The sequence below is a fragment of the Physcomitrium patens genome, chromosome 16, assembly GCF_059467195.1.
Source record: "Physcomitrium patens ecotype Gransden chromosome 16, ASM5946719v1, whole genome shotgun sequence".
Taxonomy (NCBI): domain Eukaryota; kingdom Viridiplantae; phylum Streptophyta; class Bryopsida; order Funariales; family Funariaceae; genus Physcomitrium; species Physcomitrium patens.
In genome coordinates, this window is record NC_143425.1 from 8,698,406 (window position 1) to 8,710,243 (window position 11,838).

At 40.3% G+C, this 11,838-nt stretch overlaps 2 protein-coding genes across 5 annotated transcripts; one reads left to right on the forward strand and one right to left on the reverse strand.

Moving 5' to 3' along the window:
• Window positions 1–1,268: 1,268 nt before the first annotated feature.
• Window positions 1,269–6,360, forward strand: LOC112293445 (uncharacterized). 4 transcript variants are annotated; one of them, XM_090256920.1, is made up of 15 exons: window positions 1,269–1,686; window positions 1,889–2,043; window positions 2,442–2,540; window positions 2,744–2,817; window positions 2,963–3,010; window positions 3,249–3,300; window positions 3,645–3,710; window positions 3,894–3,986; window positions 4,367–4,423; window positions 4,608–4,670; window positions 4,801–4,869; window positions 5,050–5,122; window positions 5,252–5,343; window positions 5,630–5,662; window positions 5,939–6,360. In XM_090256920.1, exons 2-15 carry the CDS (start codon window positions 1,903–1,905, stop codon window positions 5,981–5,983), a joined length of 1,005 nt encoding a protein of 334 aa, XP_090113046.1. In that variant the 5' UTR covers window positions 1,269–1,686; window positions 1,889–1,902; the 3' UTR covers window positions 5,984–6,360. The 4 variants fall into 4 exon arrangements, with proteins under 4 accessions (XP_090113046.1, XP_090113047.1, XP_024398614.1 ...); XM_090256921.1 differs by having other exon boundaries at window positions 5,633–5,662; XM_024542846.3 differs by having other exon boundaries at window positions 1,269–1,543.
• Window positions 6,361–6,594: 234 nt separating this feature from the next.
• On the reverse strand, window positions 6,595–11,587 carry LOC112293444 (uncharacterized). The gene is made up of 14 exons (XM_024542845.3): window positions 11,326–11,587; window positions 10,491–10,638; window positions 10,218–10,336; window positions 9,905–9,992; window positions 9,640–9,788; window positions 9,311–9,487; window positions 8,926–9,036; window positions 8,493–8,604; window positions 8,218–8,376; window positions 7,943–7,980; window positions 7,694–7,783; window positions 7,516–7,596; window positions 7,103–7,258; window positions 6,595–6,888 (listed from the first exon to the last, which is right to left on the reverse strand). The coding sequence occupies exons 1-14, from the start codon at window positions 11,392–11,394 to the stop codon at window positions 6,706–6,708; spliced, it is 1,680 nt and encodes a 559-aa protein (XP_024398613.1). The 5' UTR covers window positions 11,395–11,587; the 3' UTR covers window positions 6,595–6,705.
• Between the last annotated feature and the right edge of the window lie 251 nt (window positions 11,588–11,838).

Consider the following 11,838-nt stretch of genomic DNA (forward strand, 5'->3'; position numbering starts at 1 on the left):
TCTATCCTTTAACTATCTACACAGTGTAACAAAAACCACCTTTGTGTGCTTGTAAAAAAATATATGTAATGCTTCTGTCTGAAGGGAAAACCTACCACAGAGATATTAACTCTCTGATGTTCAAAAAAAGAAATAAATGAATTTGAACTGCCAAAATAGTTTTTTGTTGGCCATGGCTGAAGTTGTCAAATGTCTAAGTCGAATCTGGTTGTAAATAAATAAATCTTTGTACACACACACACACATACATATATATATATATATATATATATAAAAACATTACTTTTCTAATTAAAATGAAATTCACACAACATTCATTAATCATTTTTGTATCATTATTTACATTTTTCAAATAGATTTAATCTGCGATTATGAATGGTGATGCTTCTTCTTGTGTCATTGAGGAATATGCATGTTGGTATTATGGTTGTCTTTGGCATTATATATCAATACTTTTGTTAGAAAATGATGTTAAAATTATTTACCATTTGAAAAAAATACCATTTATAAACAATTTTTGTTACCATATAGGTGTTCCTTTTCAATATGGATGGAAAAAAATTAATACTATTATTTAAGAGATAGCATGTATTGCTACATACTTCTACTTCTATGCAACATATACATGAATGTTAACTTATATAATCAATCCAAATTACAAAAAATCATGGATATTCACCACCTTTCAGTAATACAAGACCACAAAGGTGAACTTTTCAGATTCCTTTAAACAAATGAAAAATTAAACTTTGCACAAGAACACTCAAAAAAAAGAAAAAAGAAGTAAAAAGTAAAAGTAAAAGTAAATGGTTCTACCAAAGTTGATTGGAGGGAATTAATTATGTTTTAATATGCTTAGTATTGTTCATATACAATGTTCTTTCCAATACAATTGGATATTGGCATTAATATTGTTGCAATTCCCTACACTCTCCCTCTTTCACAAAATCTAATGAAAAGATCAAGGAAGAAAGCTGGAACGAACGAACGAACGAACTAAAGAAGGAAGAAAGGAAGGGAGAAGCCAGCTGGGGGATGGGAGGATGCGAATCGGAAGACCCGGGTTCGATCGCGGGTGGGCGGGTGGGGGAGGAGCAGGATGGGCACCACCCACGTGTACCGTGGCGACGTCGCCCGTGCATCGGCTTTAGACCGGGGATTCAGCCTCACCCGCGATCAGAACGGACAAACGGATGCCATCGCCATCGTGGACGAAGAACACGCGCTTAAATATCCCTTTTCCCCGCCCTCCTCATTGCCATCCCCTCCCCTGCCCCCCGCCAGGCAAAGGCCGAGGTCCCATTGCTCCCTGCCCTGTTTCTTCTGCCATCGCCCACGCCCATGCTCCTCGCCATCGGGGCTGAATGTTCCGGAGTGCCTGAACCAATTCCGAGGAATGTCGTAGCACCTGCAGCTCGTCTGGTTTGAGAGTTCGTTTTCGCTTGAATTGCCAACAATTTGATCTCGTTTCAGAGGCGGTAGTTGGTGTCCAGCATGGCTGGTCTGGGCATCAAGGCTGTAAATGCCCGACCTGAGGCGAAAGGTTTGCTCGTGGTTGCTTCGATTTGTGCGGCGTCTCGGGAGCATTGTTAGGAATTGCAAGGAATCGTGGGAGAATTGTGTTTGTAGGGTGGTGATAGATTTGGAGATGGTTTCGGTTATGCGAATTTGGCTTCGGGTTTGTAGGTTTGTTGTGCAATCTGTGCTATGCGGGTGATTGTGAGGGAGAATTTGAAATTTTAGTCGAATTTCTGGTCGAAGATGGCATGCAGGACTGGTGTAGTTCTGTTATGTTGTCAAATTTCTGGCGTGCGGTGTTCGATCGAGCTGCGTTCAAGTCTTGGCTTTGCTGATTTGTTGTTGTTGTTTTTTCTTTTTCTTTTTCTAGTGTGTTTGACGGGAATGGAGAGTGAGAGTTTGTTGAGGAGCGTGATGCCGGCTCTGCCGATGTTTCGAAAGGGAATTTCGAGTACGAGAAGAGCAGCTGACTTTACGACAAAGATGAAGTTGCGAGGTTCTTGTCGAAATGATTGGTTTTCTGAGGTTCTGCTCTCTATTGTGAATTTCTCTTTTTTTTTTTTTTTTTTTTTTTTTTTTGATGTATAGTCTTGTAGTTCCCGCCATGGTTCCATTGACGTCATGAATTTTCTTAAATTGTAGAGAATATAGTTGCCAGCAGCGGGTCGTGATAAAGGGTCCGCATCAAAGGTTAAATTGATAGCAATTACCTGCGGTTTTTTATGCATGTGCTTCTTCACCAAATCTGTTCTGAACAGCCTGCATTGGTATTTGAATGACGACTTTATTTATAGTCAAATAAGCCGAAGTCAACAATCTCCAATTCAATCGCATTGTCTTCGCTGTATTCGTTCTCAGAGCTGCTTTGAGCTTCCCCACTCCAACTACTAAATATTTGATTGGCCCTCCTTCTTGGACTTCAGAAACCTAGGTCTTTCTTTGCGGGAGCATCAACCTCTTTGAAATATAGGATCACTTCAAATCCGACACCGGCTCATGTTTGTCGAGCTGATAGTCTTGATGTGAGTACTTTTCGTGAAGTACTTCTGTATATTGTTTCATAATGAATTATCCACTTGACATTGTTCCTGTATACTCCTGAAATTGAGTCATTGTTTACCACACTCACACATGTTGTTTCGGCTTATTCGAAATTTCACCTTACAGGCAGATTCGTATTTGGGGCGATTTCTGATCATGTTCTTGTCTTGAATTATCCTGATAGACAATCCGGGAGACCTCTAATTTGGACAATGGTACAATAAATGGTATATGGGAGCGAGTGCAATTGTTGGAGAGGTAAATTTAAGAGTGCTTATGGTTCGAAATTGGCTTGTGCGTTTTTTCATCCAATTAAAACATGGTATTCGGTTTCTTGTCCCGTAATATTGATATTTGGTCCTAGTCTTAGTATGAGTACTGATCTGTAATTATTTATAACCAGGCAGTTGGGCGTGGCGGTAACAGAGGAGAATTACTCTGAGGCCTCGAGGTGGTTATTGTGTTAGTGACCTCCTGGATGCCCTATGTTTCATGTTGATGCACATCTCGCTCTCAAAATATCTGTAGTGATATATTGAACTTATCTGCGAGAGCAGATAAGCATATGATTACGTTCTATACGCTGCAACTGTTTTCACTTTTCTTTTACTAGATAATTGATGTTTATTTCTGGTATTTCAAGAATCTCCTGTCAACATCTTATGACCAACATGACCTGGGGTTGTCAGGATACGAGACCAGCTGACTAGCTTGAAGTCTAAATTAACACCTGGGGAGCAGGTGTGACTTAAAACAAATATGAGTTGATTGTTTGTTTGCTTGTTTGTTTCAAATTTGTGATTTTCTCTTTCCTTCGAGGACTATACTTTACCTGGTGTTTCTCGTTGGGTTTGTGATTGGCTAGGAAGACGCCATTGAGGCCGAGAATGAGTAAGATAGAGTATGCATTTGTTGAGCATTATATGCAGTAGAAGTTGTCACTGCTCTGAAACATTATACCCTCTTGCTTTCACCAGTTTCACTTTTTGTAATCCGAGGTTGCTATGGGCATTGTCATTGTTAGTGATGGACAGTACTCGCTTTGAGTAATCGTACTTACAGAGCTTCGTTTTGTGTACTACTAGTTTCTCTTGACTTATTCAGCCCGATCTAGGAGTGGCAGCTTGGGGCAAAGAATGACGGCTTTAGCAGTAAGTTTGCTATATTCTTCTATAGATGGCACGTGGATCTGAGATATCTTCAGTTTTTCGTGTCTGAACGTAGCATACTCAATAAAGCTCACTTCCTTATTCGTGAATATGGTTGAATCGTCCTTGATTGAATCAACACATACTTTTTCTTGGGACGATATAACATTAACACTCTTTGTTTAGGCTATGGGTGAATTAGGTGATCACCGTGCCTTACCTGTATTACTCGAAGGCTTGCGTGACAATAACCCTCTTGTAGTGGAGCAAACTGAGAAGGTGCAAGTTCACACTTCTATTTCTTCATCTTCCTTGCTCTCTTCTCTTTTCTTGTCTTCCCTCTTTTTTATTTCTACAATTTTTCTTTTCCCCTTTCATTCACTCTGGAACTTTGTTTGCTTTTAAGTATTGTTGAAAATTTCTGCAGGTTTTATTGTTCAGCTCTGTGGTAAATCTGATTGTGTACCTTACGTTTATTATGGTCTGTAGGAGTTTATAAGATTACAAGAGGTGGAATATTTGTGTTAAACAGTGAGAAAATACAATATATAAATATAGTTTCGCAGTTAACATATGGCCTGGCTTTTACATATGAAATGGCTCCGTTATTTGCTGTTTTTGACTTCAATTACGCGCATCTGGTAAACATGACGATTCAGGCGATGTGGAAAATATTTATGCGATCTGGAAGAGAGGACATTGATCGGAAGCTTCAAGTAAGTCCTTGTGTTGTTACTAAATGTTGTTCCACTGCAATGCACGTAGATTTAGTGTGTTCACTAGAATGGCCATATTTTGTAGCCCTCCGATATTTCAATGAAATTAGCAGATTTATCACTAAACTTTCTTTGAAAATACTCGTGATTATTTTGCGCTGAGTTTGGACATCTCTGTTTACAGGATGGAATTGACCTTTTGATGACCAAAGATGGATACAGGAAGGCAAAAAACATTCTCACTGAGGTGGGTAAACTTCTGCCATATGAAAAGTTCTTATGCAAAGATGTGCCTGAATTCATTTTCCAATTTAAGTAACATAATCTATCCAATATTAATTGAGTTACGTGGTGATGGGATCTCTATCCATGCACAGATCATAAGTGAAGCGCCCTCATTTGCAGAGGGGTTTAACAAGCGAGCAACTGTCAACTATTTACTAGAGGTAAAGGAATACAGAGCTACCAACAATGATTGGTAGATACAAATTGGAGCGATGGTGCAAACTCTTTTTGCGATCTATTCTTCAATGATTTGATCTGTTAACCTTTTCTTTTGGTTTCTGCTTATAGTCCAGGCAAACTTGTGGCCTTTTGCGAGCTTTTTGACAGAGTAATTCGTGCAGGAATATGACGAAGCAATCAAAGATTGTCACAGCACACTTCAGTTGAATCCTTATCACTTTGGTGCATTGAGTGGTATGTGTCTATCATTTTGCTTCTTGTAATTAAAGATATGTTGTTTGAATAACAATTTCTTGAAGTGATTATTCTGAGAAGTATGTTTAACAGTAATAATAGTAATAACAATAATTTATACCGTTGCAGGTATGGGCTTGTGTTATGCCGCTCGACGAGAACTAGAAGCTGCACTGTTTTGGTTCGAGAAAGCTCTGGCTTTACATCCTGGATTACATCTGGTATAACACAGAACAAGTTTTTTATGTAGCACACAATGATTTCTTAGTTGTAAATATTGCCAAGGATGTTGGGTCGTCAGAGTTTTTTCTTTGGCGGTCGTCTACTATCCTATTATCGAAGTTCTTTCCTTCACGTGGTTACTTTATTGTATTATGTCGTTTATTTTAGAGAAGAGAAGCTTTTCTCAGTGGTTGCCTGGCAATAAGTACCAGAATCCCTGTTGCTCAACCTCGCAGCTTTTGAATAAAGTGAAAAAGTTCGTGACGTGGTTTTTGTTCTTTTAAGCAGATTGGCAAATATATTGAGGCGTTAAAGCAGGTGAGTTGTTGCATGCTACATATTGTGTACGTGTTACGTAACGAGGCTGTATATCAGATATCCTCAAGCTAGACTCTAAGCTTAAGTATGAATGCACTTGTTCAATCTTTACAGATATTTGTGGTAATTCGATTGTGGCATGCGGATATTCTAAGAGAACCTTTTTATGACTAGCTCGGAACGCAGTGTAGAGGATGCTGTTGGAGGTTGGAAGCAGTAGATAGCAGCGATGACATAAATCACAAGTTAGCTAAATTGTTACCTTTCGTTTTGCAGAAAATTGCTCATCGAAAAGGAAATGTTGAGGGCGATCACAAGTAATCCAAAAGGCCTGCAAGATCTGATTTCTGGTAAATGAGAAAATGGTTGGAAAATTAGTTATCCACTTGTACAGTATTTCCAGGATTCAACTGCCTTATGTATAGAATTATTAAATGACTTTGGTTGACCTAGAATCATGCACATTATCAGGTAGTTGACGAATTGATATTAGATCGTGTACCTTAGGTTCTCCTTTTCTTCAATATATTTGAATATAAAGCCAATGAAAGGGAATGTGAGCAGTGTTAAGGCAGTCAAGTTCAAGTGGAATGTGTAATAGTTAGTGCAAGAACTGGCAGACATGACCGTACTGACCACAACACTTCTACAACCCATCTAAGCAATTATCTTTTAGCCAGTCTGGCCTTTTCAGTGTAGCAGCGATTTCAGGAGTGCGAGAATTTCAACCCATCAAAATTATGGAATGAACGTAATTATGATGATCTGTGTAATATTTGAAATGCCAATATTGAAAAACTAGTAGCTTACATTAGACTTTGCACATATACCACACTGTACGTCAAAACCACATTCAATGAAGATGGAAAACTCTCAGATAAATGCTGTGTAATCATACTGATAAAAACCCATTACAATTTGTGAAACAACTGTTGCAACGTCACATCACAATATTCTTTTATAGATTTCGGTGACCTCTCGATGCACGCAAAAAGCGAGCAAAAATATTCATCCGTACCACATCGTGGCACAATCATATGACCTCAAAAATCATGGAAAAGTAATATTGCATCATCGAGTTTTAACAATGAAGCATCTAAAATTTTTGTGATTCGGCTAATACGCTTTACTTGATCCTGCTGGGCACTGGTCAATGTCACATGCGACACTTGCGCACCGTCTCCTGCATCCCTTGTTGCATCTAGCTGGTCCACAAGTCCCAAAACCTGGGGGAGAAAAAAGCCATTCACCGATAAGATGGACGAAGTCAGTTCTTTTTGTAATATGAAAAGTCAGCTGTAAAGTAAATTGGGCACCAGCTGGGGACATACTCACACCCATAAAAAGGTAACTTTATCCAACCAAAGTGATGCGCGACGGAGCTGCCTGGGAGAGAGGGGGGTGTGTGTATGTGTTGATAGTAATCATAAATAATCCTACCTCTTGCTCCTTCTGAATTTCATGTGCATGCCGAAGGCACAAATTTGTTGCTGCGTGGTATAAGTCATCTAAAACTCTATACAGCACAGCTCGATAATTCACTTTCCACAAATATATAGACTTGCTCGCTATATGTTCAGACGTTTTAGCAATTTCCTGCTCAATCAACAACTCTGGCAGGTCAAGATCTTTGTCATCCGAACCAACAGGATACAGGGATAATGACGTAAACATGTGCAGAATTGAATGCATGGGCAGTAGATAGAGTAGTCCTACATTTTTCCCAACAAAAAGCTTTACTACGCAGAATCTGAGATTAAGATGGCAGAAAAAACAAAATAAATAAACCGAAATACAAAACAAAACAAATTGCCCATGAGAAACAGGTCGGGAAATACACAACCAGAACACACCTGCACTTGAACGTATTGCTCCTTAAGAAGACGATAAAGCAACTCTTTCACATTTTTTGGAGCCATCGCTCTTTCTCCAATCTGGAAGAAAAAGTAAATAACAAAGCCCACTTAAGCTCATTGACAGTGTTATCCAATTATTTGTAGTAACAAGAGAAAATTGCCGAGTGAATCTCACTTGCTTTTGTTCGAGTTGTCCCTTTATGGCCAAAAGTCTATAAATACGACAGCATTCCCTCCCAAACCGCTGCAAAACTATACCCTCCACCTGCACACATGGTCCTCGACAAGTACTTGTAAGATTTGCATCGTCTAACTCAAAACGTAAAATATCGACTTAAACTAAGAAATGAACTTTGGTAACGGAAAACACCAATGCTAGACAACCATGAAAAAATGCCGCACATTTCGCCGGCGGAAACTTTACCTCGTTCCTTTGGCGCGCTTCTATGATGTTGTGCATATCTAATAAAATTAAGCGAGAACCCTTCAAAAATCAACAAAAGAAAAAGCCTGAACAGACAGACAAAAACTATCTGCAAACAGATGTAGGAAGTCTAACCTCCTAGTTAGTAAAATGGTAGTTAGTAATAATCAGATGATGCTATTTGGGTAGTAACTTTATTGTCAATAGCATCATTCAGTAAGTCTTCCAACTAAACCTCGACAGCGGATCAACTTAAGTTCCAGTCACAAGGATACTGATAGCATAACTGTTGCCTCCTTCTCCAGCTTTAGCGAGAAAACCAACTCCATCAGAAGCAAGTTGTGCTACTAAACCTCGAATGCGCTCTAAAGTCATATGTTGGCCGTCTGGTGTTGACCGAACAGCTTGAGTAATAGCATCCATGGAAAGGGGAACTGCACCAAAAGTACTCAGTGATATCAGTGACTTTGATATAAGAACATTTAGAAAATTGACATCTTGATTGGGTAGATTTAAGAGATCATAATTTTGTCAACTCATTGATACGCACCTGAATGATGTTGTCTAGCAGATGTTTCTTGATTCCCTGTTGCTTGAAGCATCGCGCTTAGAATTATAGCAGCTCCTGCGTCGAGCCTGGTCCTAACCATGTCAACACATGTCTGCCAAAATAACAACCCATGTCATGATCAATCTTCGAAGTAGTGATTTTGTATCCTCTTGAGTTACTAAGGATGCTAGCCAAGCCCAGTGCACTGTATTACAACATAGTTCATTCAAGAAAAATCCAGATCATTTCATACTTGAAATTTGCTTAGTCAATGCACAAAGACGTGCGTTAAAGTCTCACTTGCATTCATGAACTAACATGACCTCAATGATTCTCAAAGCATTTCATGACTAACAATGCTTTAATACATCCCTCACCACTACGCAATCAATCTTTTGAACTCAATTAAGCTCAAAATGACGTCAGTCATCACCTGGTGCCTTAGTTTCCGCAAGAATTGCTCAAAATTAACTCGCCATAAAACTTCCTTCTCATCAACTGCAGCAGCGGTCTTCGAATCCATCTTAAGGGCTTCGAACTTCCTCTGCACCACCAATCAATGAAGGTCAAGTCTGATTCTCCTGCAGGAAGAGAGAAAATGCAGTTGACATATTTGTGATCTATGTAGTGAAGATAGAGTAGTAAGCTAACATGACAAGAACAAAGAGACAGAATGTTGCATTCCATCTATGTTAAGATCAGAAAAGGTAAATAAATATGTAAAAATCCAAAAGATATGTACACAGACTTTGTTGCAACGTCTGAACAGTGTTAGCTTCTATGAAACACCAAAGAATAGTACTAAGAATGTCATTCACCTTCTGCGGAAGCGAACTAGGATCAGTCGTTTCATTGTCCACAATCGGGGCACTCATGCCAGCCATGGATATTGGCAATCGAAATCTGTCTGTCTCATCCGGAGCTGCAGCTTTGAGGATGCGCTGAACTACTTCAGATACAGTGTCTTGCGCAGAAAGTATTGGTCCACGCGCTTTCTGTTTAACCAGGTATGGAGGTCAGAACTGAAGGCAGAGCTAGTACATGCCGCATATTGAAACAGTGTGCCACAAGAACTTATGCTTTAAATCCAACCGGAGCATACTCACGGTAGAAACCTCAGAATTGTTGTAGTAGTGTGTGAACTTACGGCAGCACCGCGTGGCACTTTCTTTGGAGGTTCTACGTTAGAATCCTTTGGTTGCAAAGAAGGTTCAGCAGCTGGGCATCTCTCAATGAAGCGTGCGGCCACCAGCTTTGCAAACGTTTCTTTCACCCCCTTCACCACCTCTGCTTCCGCTGATCATGGAATATAAAACCATCCTCTTAGCGACATGATGACTACGGGGAATATACTAAGTCTTGCGAACTGTGAAACTCAGTTTTAAAGAGCATTTGTAGTTTTAAAGGCTTACTTTTTCCAGCTTTCGCAGCAGTCCGTTGTGTGATTTGCTCCAAAGTAAGCCGACCATGCTCAAGCAATCCCTCTACCAACGACTCTGCCTATGTCCAATTTGAAAAACTCTTAGAAAGCACAAAAACCATTAATTTTAAAGAACCTAAATGAGGCAAGAAAACAGAATCATGCCACCAAACGATGCGTTCTCTCAATATAAGAATGTATATAAAAACGTTATTGAGTATTGATTATCTGACTTACAAAGCTCCTAGACCTAAATTTTAATTTAAGCCGAGACAAGTATGGATAGAATATATTATGACCCCAACCTCTTCGCCCAAATCTTCACGCACTGCTAAGAGAAATTTCGGAAAGCGCATGCGGTGAAGAATATTGTCACATAACGGAACATACGAAGTTGAAACACGTGGAGGTGCTGAGCCAACACCTGCAACGAAAACCATTGTTTTCAGTAAACCGTGTTGCAAAGGCTGTTGACAAAACCTATCAACAATAGGTGTGGCAGAATCGGATGAAGCCCAATTTCCAGCTTGTAATCCTTCCCGAAGAAGGGAAAAATACCCAATTACAATTAAACTCACCCTCGTGTTCGACTTTGTACGCTTGGACGCAACTGTGCTGAACGAGAACAAGCAGGGAACTCTTGAGCGTCGAAGGGTTCAACTCCGAAAACCGGGCAATGTCCGCCAATGCCAGCGGGCCGCGGTAAACTAGACACTTGACAACTTTCTGCAAACCACCCCGAAGTTAGAGAAATATAGTAAAAAACAAAACGCCACTAACAACACCAATTCTAACGCCAATGTTGATCTACCAGAATTCAATTCCGAACCGCAATGTACACACACCACAAAGTTCGCAGGAGTTCTAATTGAATAAGTGCTATACCAACATTGTTGTCAATGTTCACCACCACACATCTAACTCAGATTTGGTGTATAAATGCCCATATTTGCAATCCTCGACAATGACCAATACTCGCAAATATTATGATGCACATGGGCAGAACTCTAAATTACATTTATAACAATGCGTGCAAACCGGAAAGGCTCTCAATCAGCTGCCCCCATCCAACTACGAGGAAGCAAGTCACAATTTCTGATTCCACACAGACGGCCAAATTCCCACTTCCCATTCAAATAAACACACACAACATCAATGACAAACTCCACAAGTCCGATCAAATCTAAGAATCACTCATTAACTCAAAACCCTAAAAAATTCTAGAAGACGCACTTACCAGACATTTTTGTCCTATGGCAAATGGACACACAAATTGCGCACTGTAACACGAAGTCAGGGTAGACAGAAACATGAGAAGCAGAACACAACCACACAATTCCAGCGAGCACTCAAGCCAACGCTAGAATTGATAACGTCCGATCCTACTTCGGGGAGGTGAGAGAAAGCATAAACCTGTACAAATTCGCCGAAGTGAGTCTGAATTAGGTCGCAGCACAGTCTGCGTCCGTAGGCCGTGGCCATCGCTGCCTGCGATCGATCCTCAAGTGCCCCGAACGAAGCCCCTGCGCTACATACTCTGCATCCCGATTGGGAAAATCGCAACTCCTGACAAGAATCACTCGCACCTCGCAGCGAAACCTCGAGTCTAGAGGAGGAGCATCATCGTCGTGGGGTTGATCGCAAAGGTGACAAAACCCCCGTAAGGATCCGAAACCCAAACATTCCGCGGCGGAAGCCCCCCCCCCCCCCCTTCACCAAATCAGCGCTCATGCCCGCCTTGCGATGGATGGGTGAAGAGATGGATGTACTTTTCACGAACGACCTTCATCTGCCAATCCACCATTCCATGTTTTACAGATATTGCTGAATTGATTCTAGTTTTCGATAATTTCGACTATTCTCATATGCTAAAAATATTTTTGACTTTTGATAATACAAAATAATTTTTCACTGTATCCATTTCTC